The 26,055-nt window shown below is 51.7% G+C and overlaps 2 protein-coding genes across 13 annotated transcripts in view; one reads left to right on the forward strand and one right to left on the reverse strand.

The window, feature by feature from the left end:
• Positions 1-26,055, reverse strand: part of C17H8orf76 (chromosome 17 C8orf76 homolog) — a 72,509-nt gene that overhangs the window by 3,854 nt on the left and 42,600 nt on the right. For 4 of the 11 annotated variants that reach the window (XR_007472677.1, XR_007472675.1, XR_007472672.1 and 1 more), the window contains exons 6-8: positions 7,108-10,365; positions 6,078-6,167; positions 134-267 (exon numbers count right to left, since the gene is read on the reverse strand). The gene's annotated coding sequence lies outside the window, so the exon portion shown is untranslated. Of the gene's footprint in view, positions 1-133; positions 268-763; positions 1,908-6,077; positions 6,168-7,107; positions 10,366-26,055 lie in introns of all 11 variants that reach the window. The other 7 variants (XR_007472673.1, XR_007472674.1, XR_007472681.1 and 4 more) reach the window with 7 other exon arrangements.
• Positions 9,840-26,055, forward strand: part of FAM83A (family with sequence similarity 83 member A) — a 28,610-nt gene continuing 12,394 nt past the window's right edge. For both annotated transcript variants that reach the window (XM_033419858.2, XM_004265346.3), the window contains exons 1-3: positions 9,840-10,319; positions 20,389-20,556; positions 22,175-22,299. In XM_033419858.2, coding sequence (XP_033275749.1) covers positions 9,840-10,319; positions 20,389-20,556; positions 22,175-22,299 — 773 coding nt within the window. The remainder of the gene's footprint in view (positions 10,320-20,388; positions 20,557-22,174; positions 22,300-26,055) is intronic.

Consider the following 26,055-nt stretch of genomic DNA (forward strand, 5'->3'; position numbering starts at 1 on the left):
TACATGCATAGGAGGCACTTGGTACGTGTTTGTGGAATGAATGAATGATATAATGTTTGCCCTCCTGAGTCTGTGGGTCTTATTCTATTCAGAAATCTGTCCCCAGCTATCACACACAGACACGTATACTCACCACAGAGCAGGGCTTTGCTCATTGAAGGGAAGCAGGGAGCTGGCCACAGTGAGCTGATTCATCCTTATGGTCTTTTTAAGTCACTAGCAACAAAGAGGGGTGCAAGTGGGAATCTTGTACAACATTGCATTTCTCTGCAAAAAGAGGCAATCAGCAAGTGTTGGTGGCAGTGGGGAGCAGTTGTACGCATAGAGGGAATACAGCCCACTTGGTCCACAGAAGTGGTGAGGCTAGTGTTTCTGCTCTCTCTTGGGGTAAGGGGTGCTGGAAGGTGACCAATTATTTCACCCAACAGATACCTACCAAGCGCTGCTGTGGGATAGCCACTGGGATCAAAGTGGTGAACAAAACAGAACTGGTTCCTCCTCATTAAAAGACACTAAGTAGGTAAACAAATATATAAACAAGGCAATTCCATATTTTGGTAAGTGCTATGAAGGAGACAATAAAAGTTAAGCTGAGACCCAAAGGTTGAGTTCTTCATTGCAGACAACAGAATCCACTCTAACTGGTTAAGTAGAAAGAGGTTTGTTGCAGAGACTTAGTTCACTACAAAATTCCCAGGAGGCCTAGGGAACCACACTTGGATGCTACAGAAAACAACCCAGCCAGGAAGATGCCCAGTCCCACCATGGACTGCTCCAGTGGAAGCCTTCCTGCTGCCACCGTTCTCCACCTCTGACGCCTTGGACTAGCATCAGTGTTCCTGTCTGCTTAAGCTGCTGCCACAGAAAAACCTTCCAAGTCATGTGAGGATGCTGCTGCCTGTCAGAGCTTGGGTTCCATGCAGAGCTCTGCTTTTGGGAGGCCTGGGAAAAAGAGTTTTGAGCTTCCCAGATGCCATGGGAAAGCACATGAGAGGGAGACTGCGGTGGGTTCTGCAGGATCTAATCTACCTTGTTGCCACAACACACAAGAAAATGTTAAAAATTACAGTGCAGTGGCTAAGAATCCACCTGCCAATGCAGGGGTCACGGGTTTGAGCCCTGGTCCAGGAAGACCCCACATGCTGCAGAGCAACTAAGCCCATGCACCACAACTACTGAGCCTGTGCTCCAGAGCCCGCGAGCCACAACTACTGAGCCCACATGCCACAACTACTGAAGCCCGCGTGCCTAGAGCCCATGCTCTGCAACAAGAGAAGCCACCGCAATGAGGAGCCCGTGCACCACAACAAAGAGTAGCCCCCGCTCGCTGCAACTAGAGAAAGCCCACGCACACAGCAACGAAGACCCAACGCAGCCAAAATAAAATAAATAAATAAATAAATAAATTTATATTTAAAAAATTACAATGTCTAATGGTGTGGCTATGGAAGATGTTTGATTTTTTTCTTTCATTTTAATGCATTTTATTTATTTTTGCTTGTTTTCCCCAAATTTTTATAATGAACCCATAATATTCACAAAACAAAAGCAAAAGCCAATAGAGTTATTTTCAGAAGAAAAAAACCAGAGGAAGAGTTTCCCAGCCCAGCTCGGAGGGAGAGCCCTGATTCACCTGGCAGCCCAATGGCCACCTTGGGCGGGTTCTGATCATTTGGCCACCTGCAGCATTTCCACTTTCCGATAAGAACAAAATACACATGCATGTATAAATGAAATACAGACCATGTAATTTCAGTGATTCTACATACAAGTTAAAAGCTCTCATATTTGCATTTATAATGGCTTTGCACATGGGAATTCTCTGGTGGTCCAGTGGTTATGAGTCAGCACTTTCACTGCCATGGGCCTGGGTTTGATCCCTGGTCAGGGAACTAAGATCCTACAAGCTGCGGCCAGAAATAAAGAAAGAAAAAAAGTCTTTTTAAAAAATGGCATTGCACAATATAAAAATAAATGGTAAATGGCAAAGTTCATGCTAATAATTTTTAATTTTAGTTTTTCTTTACTTAAAACATTAAATAGCAAATTTTAAAAAATACCATGAGAAGATGAGAGAAAGACTACAGAAGAAAGGAAAAATCTTTCTATTTTAATACCATTAATGGCACTTTTTCCTTTTGTTTGAAACAAGGGGGCTCACATTTTCATTTTGAATTGGGCCACGTAAATTATGTAGCTGGCCCTGCTGTCGCCAGCACTGGATGTCATCATTTTGTAAAGTCTGTGCAGTAACAAAGATATGGGGCTACCAGAAGTCTCCTACATGGATGGTGGGCACGTAAAATGGTACAGGATCTTAGAAGACAGTTTGTCAGTTTCTTATAAAGTTATCTATACACCTACCGTAGACCCAGCAATCTTGCTCCTAGGTATTTATCTAAGTGAAATGAAGACTTATGTTCATACAAAAACCTCTATATGAGCATTTACAGTGGCTTTATTCATAAATGCCCCAAGCTAGAAACAACCAAATGTCCTTCACCTGGGAAAGGGATAAACAAGACGTGGTACATGCATGCAATGAAACATGACTCAGCCATAAAAAGTAGCTAAGCAGGGACACACACCACAATATGAATGTATCCCAAGTGCATTATGCTAAGACAAAGAAGCCAGATTCAAAAGGCTCACGCTATATGATTCCATTTATAGGACATTCTGGAATAGGCAAAACTTTTTTTTTTTTAATATTGAGGTTTTTGATGTTTGTTTTTTAAACTTCTCTATTTTATTATTATTTTTAAATTATTTTTGGCAACACCACATGAGATCTTTAGTTCCCCAACCAGGGATTGAACCCATGCCCCCTGCAGTGGAAGGGCAGAGTCTTAACCACTGGACCACCAGGGAAGTCCCTAGGTAAAACTTTTGGGAGAGATAACTGATCAGTAGTTGCCAGGGGGTGGGGGAAGCAGTTGACTACAGAAGGGAATGGGGATTTTTTTGTGTGGTGATGGAAGGATTCTAGATCTTAATCATGCTGGTGGTTATGTTACTGAAGCATACTTGGGTCCACTCACCCACACCCCGTAAAGCCAATCCAATGACACTGGGTTGTGGTGAAGGAAAGGGCAGCGTTTATTGCAGGGCACCAAGCAAGGAGTCCAGGCAGCTAGTGCTTGCTTATAAGACCTGATCTCCCCAATGGCTTTCAGGGAAAGGTTTTTAAAGATAGGACGTGGGGGCTTCCCTGGTGGCGCAGTGGTTGGGAGTCCACCTGCCGATGCAGGGGACACAGGTTCGTGCCCCAGTCTGGGAAGATCCCACATGCCACAGAGCGGCTAGGCCCGTGAGCCATGGCCGCTGAGCCTGCGCATCCGGAGCCTGTGCTCCGCAACGGGAGAGGCCACAACAGTGAGAGGCCCGCATACCGCAAAATAAATAAATAACAATAGGATGAGGGAGAGGGGTTGCAGGGTGTGTGGTCAGCTCGTGGACATTTTTCTGATTGGTTGGTGATGAGGTAATCAGGAGTCAACATCATCAACCTTCTGGTTCCAACTGGTCTGGGGTCTATGTGCTTGTGGGCAGCATACAGTTAACCCTTCCACCTGATGGGGGTTTCAGTATCTGCTAAATGGCTCAAAGGACATGGCTCAGAATATTCTCTATAGTCCTTGAGGAGGAGTTAGATGTCCTTGACTTTAGCCATTAAACAATGGCTAAACTATTATTTTGTCTTGCTTGACTGTTTTCCTTTGCTTTTGCCTTTTATCACTTCTCTGATTAAATTTATTCTTTGGAACTCGGGGAAGGCCTAGGAAGCTAAAGTTTTTCTACAAACAAAAGGGAGGTTGAGGACATGGGGAGGTCTGTCCCAGGAAGACCCTGTAGGGTCCTGCTCGGTTACAGTTATACAACTGTACACATTCCTCAAAACTCATAAAGCTGTACAGTAACAAGGGTAAATTTTACTGCATCTAAGTTATACTTTAATTTTTTAAAAAGCATCTGCAAATTTATTAGCCAAGAAAAGGGAGCTCTTTGTGGTTTTTATGCACGTCAGAAACCTCGAGCAATGGACCGGGAACTCGAAAGTAGGAAACTTGAGGGAGCAAAGGGACTTTGCAGCTGTGGCTTCCTGGGAGTTAAGCTGTGGCTTTGCTGGGTGCCGAAGATGGACTTGCCAGGAGGCTGCTCCCATGAAAAGCAGTTGTAGAAGGACCTGGGGGTGGGGTGGGTTTAGGGTACCTGGCTGGACACCCTGTCCCATTTCTGCTCCCACCCTAGGCCCTGGCCTGCCAGCAGCAGCAGCAGCTGCTTGAGCTCTGGCCTGCCTGCACTGAGCTGATTATATGCAGAATGGATTGATTGGTGTTGACAGGGAGCTATTTACCCGTCTAATTAATTATGCCAACTAATTTTCAACTTAATTGCACTTCTTGGGTCGCTGGGTAATGCAAGCGTACAATTTTCCTGCTGCTGCAGGCCTTGATGGGGATGTGGTAGGGAGAGGCTGGCAGGTGCTCCGGGAGCTCAAACAGGCGCCCTGTTCCTCCAGGTTCCTGGGCCCACAGCCCAGGCTCTCAGCCCCCGGCTGCCCCACAGACAAGCTCTGGAATCCTATCTGAGCACCTTCTGCCTGTGCAAGTGGGCCTCTGCCCCAGGAGCTCTGAGCCGTTTATTCACTTAACAAACATTCATTGAATGCCTACCACGTGCAGCCCCAAAGTGGGAGAGGCGCTGGGGAAGCTAAGTCGTGCCTAACCTGTCCCGTCCCCCGCCTCAAATCGCTCACAGTCTAGAGGAGGAGATTTTCACTTACACCAGCAATTACAGAATTTGGGTGCAGATAGGAGCCAGGTCTTTGGAGACAAACCCAATCCAGGCTCTGCAGTTGGGCTCTTGAGGAATTTACTTAACCTCCCTGTGCCTCGGTTTTACAAAGACATTGCAGGGCTGTGACAGGATGCAGTGTATCATATAATATCGACAATATTCCGGAAGATATATTGGTGCTGTATTAGGCTGAGGAGCAGAGCAGAAACTGGGCAAGTTTGGACCACTCATCACACAGGCCTTCTCCCTTAGATCTCACACCCTCTGAGGCTCATCCTGTCAAGGAGGCAGAAGGCACCGTGGTTACCAGAGGGACCGGACCACCCGCCTGCGGCTCCTGGATCAGCCACTTCCCTGCCAGTGAACTTGGTAGTCAGGTAACCTCTGTGTTTCAGTTTCCTTCATCCATGAAACAGAACTGGTCATAATAGCACTTACTCACAGGGCTGCTGTGAGGACTGAATGAGTTTACACACGTAGAGCACGTAGAAGAGCACCTGGTACTTAGGACGTGTTCCAAAAGTGTTCTGTGGTTATATGGACAGAAAAGTGAAGTTCAGGCAGGTCCTCTGAGTTACCTACCTGAGGTCACATATTATCATAGGCACAATCTGAACACAGTTGTGCCTGATTCCAAGGGCATGGAAGCTTTTTGACTTTGCACCACTCAAGGAATTAAATGCAGTGGGAGATGGGGAAGTGCACCCATCACTAGTACAAGACTGACTAAGACAAGTTCTAGAAGCACCTTGTAGGCTCAGAGGAGAAGCAGTTAAGGCTGTTTAGGAATAGTCAGGAAAGACTCCCTCCCATAGATGGGAATCGGGAGAGATCTTGAATGCAGAGAAGGATTTGAATAAATTGTGTTGGGGGAAGCAAGGACTTCCAGCTGAGGGGGCGGGCTGAGCAAAGGCAGGGGACTGGACTTCCTACATGGGCGAGGGCCAGTCATGTCACTAGTCATTCCCCGGGCCCTAGGCCAGGGTTCCTCAGTCTTAGCACTATTGACATTTGGGGCCAGATAGTTCTTTATGGTGGGGGCTGTCCTGTGTACTGCAGGGTGTAGCAGCATCCCTGGCTTATACCCACTTGATGCCAGTGGCTTCATCACCCCTCCAAGCTGTGACAACCAACAATGTCTCCAGACACCGCCACATCCCCCCCTAGATGGGCAAAATCGCCCCCTGTTGAGAACCATGGCCCTAGACAAATGGAATTCTCAGGAAGCCCCAAACACCACTCATTTGCTAACAGGAGACTGGCTTCTCATTCCTTACCTCTTTGTCAGTATCCTCATGAGTCAGAGAGACTACACTTCAGGTCACAGGATGGAAGAAGGGAAGTAAGTTGTCCATAATCCACAGCGCCTGGAATCAAAGGCTCTTTGATAAGGATTTCTCAACGTATGACAATGTGGCTCAACAGCTGGCCAGACTTCCTGGTCCAGAAGTGCAATCCCAGGGGAGAAATTTGTTATTTCAGCCAGCAGACCCAGCAAGAATGATGACATTTCACATGGCTGGGGCTGCAGAGGAGGGGAGGGCCAACGCTGATGACAGTCACTGGCCAGCTGTGTGACTTTGAGAACAGTCACTTTCCCTTTCTGGGCAACAGTTTTCTCATTAGTACATCTTGGATGTACGGTTTTCTCATCAGTACATCGAAGATTCCTTCTAGGTGAGAACTTCTCTTTGAGCCCCGTAGAGAGCCGTGAGGGGATGGTTCCCAGCTTACAGGGAAGAAGTTCTATGATCAACTAGTAACATCTGCCAGGAGTGCAGGAACGGGGGCAAAGGTGGGACAGCACACAGAGACTGCATTTGCTGTCTATTCTAAAGGATTTGATAGAGTCCCTGGGGTCTGCGTAAGGGCAGGGAGCTGGGGACAGGAGAAGCAGGGCTCTTCTTCCTCCAGCAGCTTGAGGGGAAAGTTCCACTCAAAGAGTCTTTAAAAAAAAAAAAAAAGATAGCTACTGTGCAAGTAGACTAGTGAAAATGGCCCCCACAGGCCACGGAGACCTGCCTCTGTCTCAGAGGGACCTCCCATCATTTATTCATCTACCAAAGAGAATCAGGCCCAGGTGAAAGGTGAGCCCCAGAACCTCTACCCACTTCTGTCCTTCTCCCATACACACTTTCTGGAACTGATAAGAGGACTTGGATTGTTCTGAGAGTGGAAAGGGACCGGGGAAAGGAAGGGAGGGTGAAGCTTGGCACAGTGGAAAGTGCACTGGCTTTGGAGGGACTGTGTCGGGCTCTGCCACTTACTAGCTGGGCAAGTTACTCAACTTCTCTGAAACTTGCTTACCTCATCTGTGAGACGAAGCCTCATCCTCCATGTGTCCCTTAGCTCAGAGAGCCAGCGTGCAGGGAGGACTCGATGACGGCCAAGTGGAGGAGAGGTCAGGCTGCAATGTTCACACAGGTCACAGACATGCAGGGCCCCAAAGGCTAGGCTCGAGACTTGGTGCTCAACGTGCCAGGCAACTGCGAGCCATCCACAGCTTCTGAGCCTCGGAGGGAACCAGCACAAATCCCACGGATTATTATCCCCTCACCAGACTGGGGACTGGATTTGATGACACAGATTGGAGAGTGGGCTGAGGACCCAGAGGAGATGGAGAGGAGGGAAGGTCCAAGGAGAATGTGGGCAAGAGGCGAAGTCAATCTGCACAAGCAGGGAGCTGGCAGAAGGGAGGGCGTGCGGAGCCAGGGGCACCAAAGACAGAGAGGGTATTAGCTTTGTCCCCATCAAGGGTCCAGGCCCTGTGGAAGGAGATAAAGTGGAATAAGGGGAACGGTGCCCGAGGTCTTGAATTAGATTCCTTCTATATCCTTCAAAAGAGAAGAAATCCCTTTTAAATCCCCTTTCTCTTTCTTGGACTGTGCGTTTAAAAACACTGCTCTACTTCCAGACAGCCTCCCTCCACAGCTTTTGTGGGGTTACAGATGCTTATATATAGCACTGTCCTCCAAAGAGTAGATAGATGTGCCGCAGAGAGGCATCTGGCTCTTACCACGTGCCAGCTGTTTGAAGACCACTCAATCCTAGTCTCCTGCCATAATTCTCATAGCGGATATTGTCAGGGCCCCGCTCTTACCTCGTTAGCTTGTCCTTTGCGCCTGTGACCTCTGCCTGCAGGCTTTCTCGGGCTCCAGGGCTGTGCTTGGTGAGCCCACAGAACCGGCCAGTAGGGCTGGGGAACTAATGCAGCCCCAGAAGCAGCCCTGGACCAACGATCAGTGGGGGTTGGTAGATAGATTCTGCAGTTTTCTCAGCCTTTGGGTAGGAAAAGTCTGAGATATATTCTATACCATCTCCTGGAGGTCCCCGGCAGGACCAGAGCCCAGACGTTCCCACAGATGTTCACAAATCCCAGATGTCCACAATGGTGACATGCTCCTTAACGTACCCTGCCCCGAGCAGCTTCCCCCCACCTTCCTGTCTCACTCCTCTGCTCCCCTACCAGAGCATCTTGGGATCACCTCCCAGTTAGCTACTTGTACTCGAATCCTAGTCTGTTTCTGGAAGAACCCAATCAAAGGCAGTCCGTGTAAGCAGCTTTGGGCAGGAAAGAGCTCTCTGCAGGAGGCCCCTTTGTCCTATCACTAACCTCAAACCAGGCGCCCCATGCCCTACTCACCTCCGGCCCTAGCACACCTTTCAAATCTTTTGATCACACCACACCTTGTCTAATCTGTTGGTTCTTTCCATAGATCAAATTAGCAATGAAGAATAAGTAATCAGCCGATGACCAGATCTCTTCCCTAGCTTTTCTTTCAGCAATCTCACGAACAAACCGTGTGAACAAGAGAGCACCTAAGGGAGAACCACAAGGAGCCGACAAGCCTGCACACGGGGAGGGATGGCAACGACTCTGACTCCCTATGTCAATGATTGAGATTACTTCCCCTTTTCCCTTTACAAACTCCACGGCGGAGCAGAATTTTGGGAGGTGGGTCCTGGGGACACTGGGTCCATTTCCCCAGATTGCCAGCACTCTGATTAAAGGCAGCTTTCCTTTTCACCGGCTTTTGTCTCTCTCTGGAGTATTGATTTTTGTGCGTCAAGCAGTCAGACCTGATTCAGTAACATCGGGACTCTAGGTTTTGCATTCCATTGACGTGGAATTGACCATGGCCTGACCTGGAAAGAAAAAGTGGCTTCTCCCTTAGCAGTTCATCTACTTCAAACACGCCTGCGGCCACCTGCCCCACCAACACCAAGACGGACTGATCCCATCGGTCCGTGGGCCCGGACACAGCCGAAGATTCTTCTCCAGATAGTATTCCAAGCAGCCGCCGCTTCCAACAGATCAGCACCGGCCCCAGAAATGGAACCTCTCTGGGGGTTCTGTTCAAGCATGACCGCTGCAAACACAATAAGGGAAGAGAGATGGGAAAGAAGGCTTTTCCAAAGAATGGGGAGGGCTGGGAACTTGGGGGTGTTACCAAGAGAAAGGAGCAGTGCCTGGTGAACAGTGCTGCCTGGGGGGCATCCAGCTTCCCTCCTCACATGGGCACAGGATGGATGGCAGATCTCAGGGGCCCATCAGGGAAACTGTCTCTGAACCAACTGGCGTCTGAAGTGAGGAGCACAGGAGGGGACCTGAGGCACAGCGGTGACTGTGCTGGGAGAGGCTGCTTGCTTTGTAAATGGGGCCTGAGGGTCTTGGGAGAATTGCACAACAAGCTGGAAAGCTGGCTCACCTTGGCTGCTGGGAGAAGAAGTCTCCCAGGGCTGAGTGTGCCCAGGCGTGATAGAGCCAGCCCTCTTGGCCCGCGGGCAGGGCAGGTGTCGCTCAGAGATAAACCAACCCCTGGCAGTGGGTGATGATCCCGGTGAAGCATTGCTCAGGAGGGCAGGATTACCTTGGAGCAGGTAACCCTGGATGCTGGCCGCACAACAGTGCTAGGAGTGGGTGCTTTCCAGAAGTGCTGTGAGCCCCGCTCCTCCTGGGTGGTGTGGCCCGCTTGCCCCTGACATCAGGAAGAGCTCGGGTGCCGGCTGCCCCCCACACGACTCAGGGACAGGGCAGCATGAGCGGGGCAAGACACGTGGGCAAGATCCAGAAACGCCTGGAAGAGGTCAAGAGCCAGTGGGTCCGGCCAGCCAGGGCTGACTTCAGTGACAATGAGAGTGCCCGGCTGGCCACAGATGCCCTCTTGGATGGGGGCCCCGAGGCCTACTGGCGGGTGCTCAGCCAGGAAGGCGAGGTGGACTTCTTGTCCTCGGTGGAGGCCCAGTACATCCAGGCCCAGGCCAAGGAGCCCCCCTCTGCCCCGGAGCCCCCAGGAGAGGCCGCAGCAGGTTCCAAGGGACTCGATTCCTGCTCCGTGGCCTCAAGTACCTACTTCCCTGTGGCCTCAGAGGGCAGCGAGCCGACCTTGCTGCACACCTGGGCCTCAGCTGAGAAGCCCTACCTGAAGGAAAAGTCCAGCGTCACCGTGTACTTCCAGACGGACAAGCGCAACAACATCAGGGACCTCATCCGCCGCTGCATCACCCGGACCAGCCAGGTAGTGATGGCGGAGTCTGCGTCTCCTTGGCCATGGGGTGGGGGGACTGGTGGAGAAGAGGAGAGAGGGATGTGTCCTGCTCTAAGGGATGGAGTCCAGGTGACTGGAGCTTAGGATGGAGCCAGGGATGTTATGCTCTGCCCTGCCCTAGATCATTGATTTCCTGATCCCATTTGTCACAGTCTGGGTCCCGGCCACCAACACCCATCACTGGAACTCCAGCAATAGCTTCCCATCTGACCCTCCTGTTCCATCTTGAGCCCGACCACCTAGTCTCCAAGCTGCTGTAGACACTTTTTCTATACTTCAAATTTAACTTGGTCCCTTCATTGCTTAGAGCCTTCAGTGGCTCCCAGTTGCCCCCAGTGGGACCAGCAGACTCCGTAGCATGGCTCACGGCCTCTCCAGCTCCCCTTCCACCCCCTGCCACTCAGTCCTGAGTGACCTGCAGATTCTCAAACACATCAGGTTCTGTCTTGAGGCCTCTGCACATGCCGTTCCCTCTGACTGGAGCCCCCTCACCTTCCCTGCTTTTCCCTTAACACCTACTCCTTCTCAGGACCCAGCGCTGAAGTCCCGTTCTCAGGAAGCCTTTCCTGAGTTCCCCAGGCTAGGCAAGGTGCTTCACTTCTGTATTCCTGAATGAAGGGGCCACTCCACTGGGACACAAACTCGCCCCGTTTCCTCTCAGGCTCGGCTTAGACCTGTCTGCCCACAAATTCAGTGCAGCGCTTGAATCCAACCGGTGGTCAGGCAGAGGACAGAGGAGACAGCAGAGGTTTCTCCCTCCCCAGAGTGTTTATATTTTAATAAGTGACTTTAGAAGAAGAAAAATCCTTCAAGGCCAGAGCTTAGCTGGCAGAGTTTCAGGCACCGGGACTGGCATTTGGCCGGGAGTTCTCCCAATGCTCCTGGAACTGCAGGCCCACAGGGGCTGCCTGCTCCCCCGGGGAATTGGCGGGGGGCACCCCGGATCATTCTACCCAGGTGCACAAAATGACCATTCAGCACAGGGGTACGGGTGCCCCTCCACCTCCTGAAGCTGCAGGGGCAGGGGTGAGAGTGGACCCCAAGGAAAGGACTTAGTGTCATCTGCAAAGGGTCTCTCTCATCACTAAAATTATTTAGTTTGTTCCATTTAAAAGAATTCAAAAATGGGCAAATTGCTATTTAAGCTCATTTTCTGCTGAGATCCCACTCTCATGACAGAACCCCCTCCCGTGTCTAATAGTGTGTGTAATCTCATGGCTCCAGAAGAAGCCACCAGGAGGGGGGAAGCTGTGCTCAAACGGGACGGAGGGAGTGGAGCTCTGGAGAATAAAATAGAAGGTGACAAGGGGTGGAGTATTGGCTTTTCACGCTGCTGGGCTACTTCAGAGCAGCATTTCATGCTTCCCTGGCAAGGCAGCATCAGGAACTGACAGGTGGGCTCAGGCAGGCAACCAGGAGTGCCCACACTGCCTGGGGTGGGCTGCACAATGCAGGGCAAGTCCCTTGACCTCCCCAGGCCCCAGATCCCACTCTGGACTAAGGGGTCCCTTCCAGCTCCCAGGGCTTGTTCTTAAGTGTGCTACCTCTGGTCTCTGCTGGAGTTCAGTGCTCGCCTGAGGGCGGGGAACCAATGGTGTTGGCGAAATTCTCAGCCGCAGCTGCTCCGGCTCAAAGGGTGAGTGAGACTCCCTGGAAAGAAGCCAGGTTGGGGCTTGTCACAATCCCCAGGCTGAACGCTTCCCCTTCCCCCTACCCCACCTAGAGAGGCTCCTCTCTCTTCACCTCTGCGGCCTTGAGGCCTGCTGCTGTCCTTTGCTTTATCAACACGGTATGTTACAAATTTAGGACAACACTTAAAAATCAGAAGATTTCACCTGAAAGTAAGAATTTCCAGTTCCTCTTAGCAAGTCGGAAGACCTGGCTCTGTTGGCGCTGAGTTGAGGTCACCTCTTTGGGTGGGTCACCTTTGCGGCAGTCCCCACCACTCCCTCTTGTCCCAGGCCATGATGAACTTCACCCATCTTGTTACCTGTCAGACTCTTGCAGGCAGTTTGCAATACCACTCCCATACACAACACACACACACACAACAACACACACACACAGAGGGCTCAGGAGTGACCAGTGACCTGTTCCCACAGAGATGCCAGAGGGGGCTGGATCCCCAGCCACAGGCTGTAGATGGAAGTAGGCTGTGTCCACACAGAGGGAGGACAGGGGGTTTGTTTTCTCCCTCTCCTGTGGCTTCAGCCCCCTCAGGAAGAGAAGACAGGGGCACAAATGGAGCCAGCCTGCTGGGCGTCTCCCGGAGCGGCTTCTGCTCCCTGAGGAGCAGGCATTCTCCCTCTTTCCCTTCATGCTCTCATCCCTTTATTCCACAAAGCCAAAGTCATTGGTCAGGCCCTGAACCCAGGATGGCAGAGCAGAACAAGGGGCCTCCCTCCCTCCAGCCACCTGCCCTTGGGGGAGAGGTGGGAAGAGAGGGGACACTGGTGGATGGCAGTGCTGGGCTTGAGCAATGCTTTGTGCCGGGGAGCAGACGGGAGGGTGACTAAGTCAGGCTTCACAGAAGCGGTGGCCTCTGAGTTGAGTCTCAACGGCTGAGTAAGAGTTTGCTGGGCAGAGAAGGGAGGTAAAGGAATTCCAGGTCTAGGATGTGTCAGATACAGACGTCTAGAGGAGTGAGAGGTCTGGATGACCTGGAGGTAGGGAGGCGTGGAAAGGACTGTCAGGGAGGAGGAGGTTTTTGATCAGTGTCCTAGAAGCAGGAGGCACCACACACTGTGCAGGGCCACACCACACACTGTGCAGGGAGCACCAGGGTGGCGAGGCAGGGCCAGGTGAACAGTTTAGGATTGGCTACTTTGAATAATTCTAGCAGGCTCTGGGCCACCTATGGTCCCTGGTTGTCCCATAGCTGGCACTGGGGTGGTTTAGGATGGGCAGGGAAATACTGTCTGGATGCTGGAGAGTCAGATAAAGGAGGCTTGGGACATGGCTCTGGATTGCTCGGTTAGCATATCAGAGGCTGCGCCTAGTCGAAGTGCTTGTGATCTCTAGTAATCAGTTGGCGCTGGGATGTCAAAGTGTCATAAAACACAGAAAACAAAAAACACGAATTATCCATCCTCCAAGTGTGGTCCAGGATCCCTGAGAGTTCCAAAACCCTTCCAATGGGTCTGTGAGGTCCTGCCCTTTCTAACCACTTATCTGTGTGAGGCCGGATTATCTTTATATATCTCCTTCCCAACAACACATCACAACAGATTGCTACAGGAGCCGATGTGAGAACCAGCTGTCTCCTGGTAAGCCAGACACCACAGAGAGTTGCAAAACTGTAAAAGGATGCCGTTCTGCTCACTCATTTTGCTGCTGCTTTGGAAAGTATAGTTATTTTTGCTTTAAAATTGTTATTTATGTTAACATGTAATGGGCTTAATATTGTTTTAAGTGAGGAATATTAGTTATTTTAAAATAACTAATAAACACTAAGAATTTTCTGTTTGTTTCTAATCTGACAAGTCTCAGTAGTTATGACCCACAGAAACCAGAGCCCTTTGGAGCCTCAGTAACTTCTAAGAGTGTCAAGGGGTCCCAAGACCAAAAAGGTGGAGAACTTGAGCAGGCAAGCCCCCTGTCCCTGCTCGATCCCCTCTCCCTCTCCCTTTCACTGCACAGAGAAAAATCTATTCAGTTCTCTGGGGAGGTAGGGGGAGAGTGGGGTGAGCATGCAGACGACCAAGGGGGCAGCTGTGAGAAGGTCCCAAAGAAGCTCCCCCCACCCCTAGGTGTCAAGGACCACCTTTTCAGGCCAAGCCCCTGCCCTGGGAGCAGCTGAACAAGGGACAAGGGTGGAGGGATGGGACACAGCAAGAAGTCTGAGCAGGAACTGCACAATCCTGCCCCCACCCCTACTGCGCCCCCAGGGAGCTGACGAGCAGGTCTGCCTCATGCCTGACAACTGGGATTCCAGGGCCTCGAACACCACCAGGGTCCCCAGGGCGAGGTCTCCGGCTGTTCCCCCGACAAGGGCCGCTGAGGGACGGGCAGACCTGGGAGAGAGGGGTCTAGCCTGCCAGGCCTGTGGGGTCTCTGGGCCCAGGTCCCATCTAGGTCCTGCCAGAGTGGAGTGGGACGGCCCCCAAGGGCCAGCAGAGATGCTCCCTGCGCCCCCAGCATCCTCCTGGGATCTGTGATTGGCCTGTCTCCCTTCCCACGGGAGTTCCCTAGAGGAAGTCCCTCTCCCCCTCTGGGAGGCGGGGCTCAGCGCTGGCATATTGTCACTGCTCCAGATTGGCGGTGAGGGAGGGGAGCGCCAGGCACACCCAGAGGCGACACAAACAGGTGGGAACATGTGGTTGCAGGGGGATGGTCCTCTCACTGCTGCCTTTTTAAGGGCTGCTGGCCCCCTCGCACTGTGGTCAGCAGATAGGTGACGGGGGAGGGTCCACCTGGGCCCCCTTCCCTTCTTCTGTCCACATTCTCTTTGAGTTCTGCTCTGGGGTCCCCCAACCCTCCCAGGGCTTGACTCTCCCTACTTGGCCCATCCTAACCCACAAGCAGAGGAGGGACAGGCTGTATCTGATGTAAACAGAGATCAGAGTCCTTCTCTTAGGCCTGCAGTAGACTGCAGTTGGGAGCATGGCTCTGGGTTGGGGTCTGGGGCATCTCCTCGCATTCCAGCTTTTGGAAAGTTACTTAACATCTCTGCACTCCTGGCTCTTCACCCGGGAAGCCAGGGTAACTGTGCCGTGAAGGTTACAGGGGACGAACATACGGCTGAGAGTAGGTGCTCAAGAAAGAGTTGCTGGGGGCTTCCCTGGTGGCGCAGTGTTTGAGAGGCCGCCTGCTGATGCAGGGGACACGGGTTCGTGCCCCGGTCCGGGAAGATCCTACATGCCGCGGAGCGGCTGGGCCCGTGAGCCATGGCCGCTGAGCCTACGCGTCCGGAGCCTGTGCTCCGCAACGGGAGAGGCCGCAACAGTGAGAGTCCCGCGTACCGCAAAAAAAAAAAAAAAAAAAAGAAAGAAAGAAAGAAAGAAAGAAAGAGTTGCTGCTGTTATTACTCATCCACCAAAAGCAAGCTCAAAAACGAAGCATCAGCACGTAGGAGAGAAAGAGGGAAGAGTAGCAATCGAAGCACAAACTGGGCCTTGGGGTGCTAAGTGCCCCCCAACAACTGGCCCCAACATGCTTGGTGGTCCCACCAGGACCCAAATCCTCTTTCCCCTCCTGCCCCCTGCCCTTCCCAAAGCAGCAGGATTTCCAGCCCATGAGGAACTCACGTCTGCCGCTCAGGTAGTGAGGGATTCTCAGCCAGAATTTGAGGTCTCCGCAGGATGACCCCTGTCTGTGGGTATCACCCTAGTTGACCAGCAGCCCCCTGGCTGGGCCCCGCCATCTCACTGAAACTCCAGATTCTCAGAGCCTGCCGGCCAGGCAGCGCTCCCAGACCAACTTCCTTCCTTAGCACGGGAAGTACCTCCTTCCTGTTCTCAGCCAACCCCACACCTCTGGGCTGGGCCGTCTGATTGGCCCTAATAAGAACCCTACTCTGTTCCTTTTTTATGCCCATAGTGGTGTGGGCACTAATTTTAACCGTCTCCCATAACCTGAATTAAAACAACATTCTCTCATGCTGGTATTCTAACATTATCCACACTTGCTCAAGAATAATGCATATAAAAATCACAATCATATTTTAACGACACACTTTACTTCTGCATATGTTTCCGTTTATATTACCTGGGCTTACGGTTAGACCCAACTTACATGACAGCTAATGCTCTTCTATCGTGCAATGTTTTATAGGTAAAGAAACTGAGGCCCAGAGATGGTAAGTGAGTTGTCCGAAGGCACTCAGCTAGCCTCCACTAGCGCCACAGCTGGAGCTAAAGTTCCCTATCTTCCAGATCGTTTTTCCCCTGGATTATGTGCTACTGCTCTGTATTAGTTTCCTAGGGCTGCCGTAACAAATTATCACACATTTCGTGGCTCAAAACAACAGATAAGGGCTTCCCTCATGGCACAGTGGTTAAGAATCCGCCTGCCAATGCAGGGGACACGGGTTCGAGCCCTGGTCTGGGAAGATCCCACATGCCGCGGAGCAACTAAGTCCGCGTGCCACAACTGCTGAGCCTGCGCTCTGAAGCCCAGGAGCCACCACTGCTGAAGCCAACGTGCTGCAACTACTGAAGTCCACATGCCTAGAGCCCGTGCTCCGCAACAAGAGAAGCCACCGCAATGAGAAGCATGTGCACCGCAATGAAGAGTAGCCCCCGCTCGCCACAACTAGAGAAAGCCCGCACACAGCAACGAAGACCCAACGCAGCCAAAAATAAAATAAAATAAATTTATCAAAAAAAACCCCTTAAAACAAAACAAAACACAGATAAGTATTCTTTCACAGTTCTGGAGGCCAGAAGTTCAAAATCAAGGTGTCAGCTGGGCCATACTCCCTCGAAAAACTCTAGGGGAGGATCCTTCCCTCCTCTCCCAGCTGCTAGTGGCTCAGGTGATTCTTGGCTTGTGGCTACAGAAGTCCAGTCTCTGCTTCCGTCCTCACATGGCCTTATCCTCTTCTCCCTGTCTCTCCTCTGAGGGCCTTTTATAAGAACACTTGTCATTAGACTCAGCGTTCACCAGAAAGCCCAGGATGATCTCATCTTGAGAATCTTAATTACATCTGCAAAGACCTTTTTTCCAAATGAGGTCACATCCACGGTTCTGGTGGTTAGGATGCGGACATATCTTTTGGGACCTGATTGATCAACACACTACACCCTGCGAGGTAGGACGCCCACGTAGGGGATGCAAGAAGTTATTGGCCTTGAATCGATCCAGCTGGGAGGCAATCCCAAAAGGAGGCAAACAAGATAAACCTAGCTATCATGAGCCTGTCCTTCCAAGCATCGCTTAAGTCAGGACGCTGGGTTTTTTGCAAACCTCTCCCCTTCTCTGTCAATCGGTCACCTGCTTACCAGCCCTGTCTCTGCCAATGAAGACTCACTGGAACACAACTGGGAGGATTTACTGACCTCCTGGGGAGAGAGCATTGTCTCTTTTGCCAATACCTTGGATGAGGAGGCATTTATCTTTCAGGAGAGAGGACCTTATTGGTGCCATAAGCTTCAATGTGCACATATACCTAATTGTGTGTTAACAGGGCCATGGCTCTAAAGGATCAGGGGCCTCACTATTACAGCAGCTCTAGCTCTAGTGACCTCTAGCCGAGGGTGAGCAATTTCTTCGCAGTTCCGTCTCCGGTCCAGACACCCACATCAACTGAGCAGAAAGTCAGCCCCGAGTGGGTACCAGCCATCTCCTTCACCTACCTCCATGACACTCTTCTTGTCCTTGCTACTTCCCAGATGTGGATGGTCAAAAAAATTTATTGTAATTAGTAGAAAAGTGGTTGAACGTTATTATTACAGGTAATGTTGAAGAAAAGATCGTCATAGTCCCCCATCCAAATATGACTGTTAGTTTTTGCTTTGCACTCATCTATCCATACACCACCTTCCCTTGCTGGCAATAATAATGGACATGCTATCATTTTGTGCTTTGGTTTTTTTTTTTTCACTTAATTCATTAATTGTTAATGCACATTTGTTGAGCATATATTAAACAGCAAGTTTTACTTTAACATTTCACCGTGATTTATAGTTTCTTTTTTTTAAAATTTATTTATTTATTTTTGGCTGCGTTGGGTCTTCGTTACTGTGCGTGGGCTTTCTCTAGATGCAGCGAGTAGGGGTTACTCTTCATTGTGGTTCGAGGGCTTCTCATTGCGGTGGCTTCTCTTGTTGCGGAGCATGGGCTCTAGGTGTGCAGGCTTCAGTAGTTGTGGCGCACGGGCTTCAGTAGTTGTGCCACGCAGGCTCAGTAGTTATGGTGCCCGGGCTTAGTTGCTCTGCGGCATGTGGGATCTTCCTGGACCAGGGCTCGAACCTGTGTCCCCTGCATTGGCAGGCAGATTCTTAACCACTGCACCACCAGGGAAGTCCTATAGTTTCTATGTAACCATTATAATGATCATTTTTACTGGCTGCCTAATAATCCACTTCTCAACACACCACAATTTAGGTACTAGGAAGGACTTTTGATTGAGTGACAAAGAGTTCTAGTTCTGTTCCATTCCACTATGTGGGAGCCTTTCCCACAGCACCAAGCAATTCTTGGACATCAGCTGGGTGTCCTACAACTCAACTCATGCCAATCGCAAGCCAAGATTGTCACCTCTGCTTCTGACCAAATAGCAACGGATTAGAGATTCCAACAACACCCTCCTTGGGTTTGATCAATTTGCTAGAGTGGCTGAGAGCAGAGAAACTTTTTCCTTAATAGAGTACCGGTTTATTATAAAAGGATACAACTCAGGAACAGCCAGAGGGAAGAGATGCATAGCGCATCTCTCTGAGTGCACCAATCTCCCTAAACCCTCACGTGTCCAACAACGAGATGCTTTCTGAACCCTCTCCTTCTGGGTGTTTATGGAGCTTCGTTACATAGGCATGATTGATCAAATCATTGGCCATTGGTGACTGATTAACCTCCAGCTCCTCCCTTCTCCACCAGAGGCTGTGGGGTTAGACTAAAAGTTCCAACCCTCTGATCACAAGGTTGGTCCTCCTGGCAAAGAGCTCCACATCCTTAAGTGCCAATGCCCTTAGGTCTGAAAGTCTCCTCATGAACATAACAAAAGACCCCTTTATTGCTCTCAGCTCTCAACAGGTTGGAAATTCCCAGGGTATTAGGAGCTCTGTGCCAGAAATTGATATGAAGACCAAATATACATTTCTTATTATAAGTCACAACATCACAGAAAGTAACCCCAAAAAGCTTAAGAAGGGGACCATGCATTGACATCCTCAGTGGACAAGTCAAGCGTAGGATTGGCTTCAGGGGTAACTGAAATCAGATGTCGAAAGGATGCTGCTGGGTATCTGTCTTCACCTCTTAGCCCTGGTTTCTCCAGATCCGGCTTTGCTTTCAGGCAAGCTGTCCCCACATGGGGCAAGATGGCTGCCAGCAGCTGTAGCTTATAATCTACTAGCTAAGCAATCCCAGTAGAAGGAATGCCTCCTCTCCCCAGGAGTCCCAGCAATAGTCCTGGGCTGACTCCCATGAGGATAACATGTCATGTGACCACCTTTGGGCCAATCCCTGTGGCCAGTGGTCTGGCTTCAGTGTGCCTCCCCCGCACCCAATCCAGGGCACGGCAGTAACCCCACCCAAAGCACATGCATGGTGGAGCAGAGGTAATTCCTTCAAGTGAGCTTGGGGGAGTTCCCTGGCGGTCCAGTGGTTAGGAACGGGCGCTTCCGCTGCAGGGGGCCCGGGGTCTATCCCTGGCTGGGGAACTAAGATCCCACAAGTTGCACGGTGTAGGCCAAAAATAAAGTGAGCTCGGGGTGCTGTTGGCAGGAAGGAGGGGTGCCTGGCACGGAGGAATACACACGTCTCTCCCCATTGTTGGCTATCTAGGGCCCCCCACCCCCCAAGTTTCTGCTATGATGGAGGATGCAGTACCTGCTGGCTGAGCTGGACTCCCTTCTCCATCCCACTGGGGCAGCTCAGCCTAGTCTAGTTTATATCCCCTGGGGTCTCCACAGGGATTTTGTTTGAGGCGAGGATTCCACGGCTTAAAAACATTTGAAAGCCAGTGGCCCTAGAGCGTCTTAAAGCTCCAAATGTTTGAGAACCTGTGACTTTAACTCTGTCCCTCTCCTGTGACCCTGCCAGGCCACCTCCCCTTGGCCTCATCTCCCCCCCACCCCACCCCCGCCTCATCTTTTTGCTCATCTCCCCTTTCTCCTCTGCACTCTCCATGCCAGCAGTTGGTGGCGAGGCCAGAGGATCTGTGGTGGGGCTGGAAAGATGACGTCAGGACAGAGGCAGGGCCCGCACTGCAGCTCTGCGCCCCTCCTTGAGTCCTGCCCTGTCAGACCCTCCCCACTCCAGTGCAGCAGCAAAGGGAACAGCTCTCCCAGGCCGGCTGGGACTGAGGGGGTTTGGCTGAAAGAAGTCAGCACCTGGCCCTGACTCTCTGGTGTCCGACCCCTCTGCCCTGGCCCAGGTCCTGGCCATCCTGATGGATGTGTTCACAGACGTGGAGATCTTCTGTGACATCCTAGAGGCGGCCAACAAGCGCGGGGTGTTCGTCTGTGTGCTCCTGGACCAGGGAGGCGTGAAGCTCTTCCGGGAGATGTGTGACAAAGCCCAGATCTCTGACAGTCACCTCAAGGTAGGGTCCCGTGACAGTGTAAAAGGTATTTTGTGTTAGGATAGAATAGGCTACGCTGTGGTAACGCATGCCTCCATCTCAATGGCTTAACACACATTCCTTTCTTGTTCAAAGTCCAGTTCAGACGGCCCTCCCTCACCTTGTAGCTGCACCACAAGGAATACACGGCCCCCGAGACATAGTGACAGGGAGAGAGAGGGAGGGAGGGAGGGAGGATTCCGAGGGATGTTTTTAGGACCTGGCCTGGTAGAGATTTCCATCATTCCCGCTCATAGCCCTTTGACCTCACACAGCTCCACTGGGGGCTGGGAAGGATAAAGGGGTCCGACCTCTGCCTTTTCTCCTCTCAGCTGAGGAGACCCAGTGGGTGCACTTCTGGGGCAGTGAGACATCCAGGACCTGTGTGACACATCTTTAGGGCTCCATGGCCCCAACAGGATGCTGATCCTCTTGGACTTAACCAAACTCCTAACTTCCTTCTTCCAGCAAGGAGAAGGGAAACCCAGAGATGAGGGTTCACTTAGTCATGGCAAATTTGGGGCAGCTAATTCAAGCTCTAACGTGAAACCGCCCACAGCTTTCACAAGCAGACCCAGCTGAACAGCTGACAGGTGGTTTCCTTGGTGACTGCCCCCCAGCTCAGGCAGGTCAGCCCCGGGAGACCCCAACCTCCCCGCCTTCCTCCTTCCCTTCCCCTCCACACTGACCGGGATGCAGCTGAGTCCAGGCACCTCCGGTCGCCACAGGCCTCAGGTCCCCGACTGCTGGGTCTGCTTGACGTAACGTGGATCACACGGCCTCAGCATGAGGCCATCGAAACAGGTCCAGAGAGTCAGTGCGGGCCTTGTCCTCGTGGCCCACACCCGCTGCACCAAGGGACAGTGGGACGTGGCCCTGTTCCCGCCACCCCCAGAGCTTGTGGAGAGGCTGGAAGGAGTGGTTGGAGGCGCTGGGCATCCCCTTCCCAGAGCCCGTCCAGCTACCAGCAGGCATTCTCGGCACCAGAAGCGTCCCGCCGGCCTCTGACAGCCCCCTGCCTCACCTGCCTTTCATTTCTTCAGCTTCCAGGGGTGCTGGCTTGAGGGCTGGAGCAGCGGGTGCCACTGGGGAGGAAAGGGACAAACAGGGCCACAATTTGGGTTGTGGCCACACCTTTTCTTACAGCAATCTAGGGTCCATTGAGGTCTCCACAAAGCCGCCCCCTCCGATTGCACTGGGCCTTCCCTCTGACCAGCCTGGAGTCAGGGACTCATGTCACTAAAGCCACTTACAGGGTGAGGCTGGGCTTGCCAGGCCTCTGTGGGCCATGGGAGCCTGGACTGAGGGCTCTGTGGACACCAGGCCCACATCTTCCCTCTACTTTCTGCTTTGTTTGAATTCTACCATCTCCCCTTTCTTTCTTTTCTTCTTTTTTTTTCCCCCCATTACTCAAATAATGTCAGGACATTGAAGAAAATTTAGAAAATTCAGCCAAGGAAAACATAACAATGGCCCACAATCTCACCAGCTAGCAATAACCCTTTTACTCTTGGCGAGCATCCTTCCAGACGTTTTCTTAGGCAAGTGTGTGTCTCTGGGTACACAATTAGCGAGGATACCTTGACTTCCCTTGCAACAGAACGTTTCCGTCCGGAGCGTGGAAGGAGAGGTGTACTGCGCCAAGTCAGGCAGGAAGTTCGCCGGCCAAATCCAGGACAAGTTCATCATCTCGGACTGGAGATACGTGCTGTGCGGATCGTACAGGTGAGTGCTGCGCTTCACCTTCTGTCGGGGCTTTGCGGAGGCCAAGGCCCACAGGCCCACCGGCAACGCCCTGGGGTAGCTGGGGGCTCATCATATACACGAGGCTGGAGGCAGGACCAGCCTGCGTGAAAGGGGAAAATCTGGGCCCTTCCTGGGAGGACTTCGGGGTAGGGAGACACTTCCAAGTGCCTTGGTTTCCCTTTGCGTGGCAATAGGACATAAAATCCTGTTTCCCTCCTCAGATCTCTCAGGTGTGATTCTAAAGCCATGTGATTTGTTTGGTTGTGTATGGGGGCCCCATTTTATTTTTAAAATGTTTGGTTATTTTAATATAGTGAATGTATTGAGATGTAATTCACATGTCAGATACTTCACCCATTTAAAGTGTGCAATTCTTTTTAGCATCACTTTTCTCATCCGTAAAATGGGGATAACAATACTTCCCCTTGCAGACTATTGTTAAGACTCAACGAGATAAAATTTGCAAAGCCTAGTGTAGCTCCCAGCACACAGTAGGTGCTCAGTAAGCGGTTGCTATCAGCCAGCCAAAGCCCCAAGGGAAGGGACACGTAATAGGCAAGACTTGAAAGGGTGTGGGCTGAGAAGACGCTGGTCGTGAAGGGCTGCCCAGCAGAGCAGGCCTGGGCGACGCCCCGTTCGCTGGGGGAGAGGGTGTGTGGGCCCCGAGAAGGCTGGAGAGCACCGAGACAGCCCTCCTCTCACTTCAGAATTGCCAGGGCTTTCTGAGCTGTCACCATGTCCTAGATAAGATTACAAGCGTCACCCTCTGTGGCCCCTGACCACCAGCTTCCTGGCCCCTCCTCCACTTCCCTGTCAGAAGTGTCTCCAAATTTCATGGGACCTCAGGCTGGCACTAGGGACGGGAAGTGGCAGCAGCCCAGCCTAGAAGATAGATAAGCTAAGTTCAGTTCCCAGCTCTGCAGCTTCCTGGCTGGATGACCTCGGGCAAGTCACTGCACCTCTCTGTTCCTTCATTCGCTCACCAGCTATGTAGAGACCTAGTAGATACAGACCAGGCCTGCTGCAGGCATGGAACAGGATGGGGCTCCCTCCTGCAGCTCTGCTCGAACTAGGCGGGTAACCGATAACAAACCCAGGGGAGGGAAGGGGGCCTGGGATGGCGCCAGGGTGCCCCTCTCTGGCTCCCCATTTCCACCTCTTCCTGAGCCTGTTCTCCTCAGCTGTGCGAAGGGCCTGTGGCCTCCACCTCACAGGCTGCAGTAAAGGAAGCTGGGAGGCACTGTCCCTCTGCGAGGGGAAGAGCTGAGGTTTTACAACTAGTGTGCAGGAAGGGGGCTCAGGGACGAGGCAGCCCGGAGGGGACACCTCCAGTGTCCTGGGGCCACTGAGCCCACGTCTGTTTCCACCCACAGCCTCTCCCCTCATCCTCTGCTCCATCCGGGGGCACCTGTGGAAAAGGAGCCCCCCTGCTTCTGATTCTCAGGCCCTGTCTCCAGCCCTTGGTTGTTTGTAAGAGGCTGAGGTGGGGCTGAACTCCCCTCCCCAAGTGGCCAAAGCCACCTTATCAGCCTTTTGTTCTTTCCCTAGAGAGGGACAAAGGCCTCTGGGCAGCAAGCACATAAAGCTCAGGGCAGGAGCTCAGCCTAAAACCCTACATCAGGCCTCTGACCTTGACCTCTGACCTTGACCAAGCACCACTAGACCGAGTTCACCACCTGGAGGGCAAGGGTGAGGGCCGGGCCTGGGCAGTTGCCCCAGACCCCAGGAGCCAAGCCTGGAGGGAGGGGTCAGTCAAAGCAGAGGAATTCTCGCTCTCTTTTTTATTAGGTGAAATTCACGATAACATAAATTAACCATTTAAAATGTACAATTCAGAGGCACGTAGTACAGTCACAGTGTGTGCAACCATCACCACTATCTAGCTCCAAACACTTCCATTGCCCCCAAAGAAACCACGCACCCATTGTACAGGGAGGAAGAACTCTTTTCTTTTTCGGCTACACAGCTTGTGGGACCTTAGTTCCCTGACCAGGGATCGAACCCGTGCTCCCTGCAGTGGAAGCGCAGTGGTCCCGTGCCACCACTGGACCACCAGGGAAGTCCCAGGAAACACTTTTTTCTAATATCCTTCTCGGTTCTCTGGCTGGGGCCCTGTAAAATGGACTGGTGAGAGAGAGATGAACAGGAGAAAAGCAGACAAGTCTATTTAATACAAGTTTTACGTGACACAGGAGCCTTCAAAAGGAAATGAAGACCCAAAGAAATGGTTAAACCTTAGTGTTTTTATATGAGGTTGGATGAAGAACGGACAGCCACGGTAAAACGTGATAGGACGAAAGGGAAGAGCTAAGGGTAGTTACTGGGGGAAACAGAGCAAGGCTGGTCCATTCGGATCCCTCTGAGTCCCCCTGCCCTTGGAGATAAGGATGCTCCTTTCCTCTGGGTACAGGGAGGGCATCTCTCACATGAGGGCCTTGTGACTGGCTTCAGGGAGAAGGGGGAGGCCAGAGAGTCCTTCCTGCATCTGCTTCTCAAATTCCTTCAGCTCAAAATAACGTCTTTTGTCAGACACATCCACAGCCCCTCCACCACTAAGCGGTCACTTCCCCTTCCCCATCTTTGAGCAACCAGTTGTGCGACTGGCAAGTGGCTTACTTAGCCATTACAAAGATTTCCATACATTTGAAAAGGACAGAGAAAGAAATTCTGAAAGGAGATGAAGAGGGGGGAAGCCTCTCCTCTTATTTTCAATAAGGAGAATTAACTCTCTCAGGTTTCATTTGTATTTGCCCTTTGAGCTCATCATGCAGGGGTGGCCTTGCCCTTGGAAGGGGCAGAAGGAAGCATAACCACCTTGCTGAGCTTTGTGCCAGGCCCTGGGCCAGGTGCGATCAGACCTTTAGTAAGGATTTAATCTTCGTGACTTCTTTTTTTTTTTTTTTTTTGGGCTTGCCACATGGCATGCGGGATCTTAGCTCCCCAACCAGGGAGCAAACCCATGCCCCCTGCAGTGGAAGTGCAGAGTCCTAACCACTGGACAGCCAGGGAAGTCCCTTAATCCTCGTGACATTTTGAGGGAGGCATTATTCTTCTAAATGACAGATGGGAACTGAGGCACAGAGAGGCTAGGTGATTGGGTCAGGGTCACCAGCTTCCTTGACTAGGATCTCCAGCTCGTTAGTGCCTGCCGAGGCCAGGTCGGGCTTGATATGGGAGGTACCAGGAGGAGGGTGGCAGTGGGCTTGAAGACATGCCGGGCCATTCCTGGGAACTGTGGAGAATCCAGCTTCTGGAGGGAGGGCAGGACAACTATAATGTTTTTGCTCTCAACATTCAAAGGTGATCTGTTTGCCAGCCTTTCAGAGGATCCTTTTCCCTGGGACCCTTAGAGCTGTTTCCAATAAAAACAAAAAATCAATCAGAAAAGCCTTCACCCCATCCTTTCAGTCCACCTGTCTCTGGGCCCCTCCCTCTGGTTACACACAGTTTTCCCAAACTGAAGGGCTCTGTCCATTTCTCTGGCTGAGTCGTGGGGGTGGGAGTGGGGAGGGTGTGCATTTCAACATTTCAGCTTTTGTTGAGGGTCTCACCAGCACAGGTGCTGTGCCACATGCTGGGGACACAGAACTCCTCTCTCTCCTTAGGAAATGTAGATGAATGACCACAGGGTGCGGTATGGTGTGTGCTCTAAGATCAGCATGAGCTAAGAAAGTGCTCTGGGGTCAGCCAGGAGGGAGCTCCCACTTCTGCCGGCAGGTCCAGGAGGCTGGATTG

This window comes from Orcinus orca, chromosome 17, assembly GCF_937001465.1.
Source record: "Orcinus orca chromosome 17, mOrcOrc1.1, whole genome shotgun sequence".
In the NCBI taxonomy this organism is placed as follows: domain Eukaryota; kingdom Metazoa; phylum Chordata; class Mammalia; order Artiodactyla; family Delphinidae; genus Orcinus; species Orcinus orca.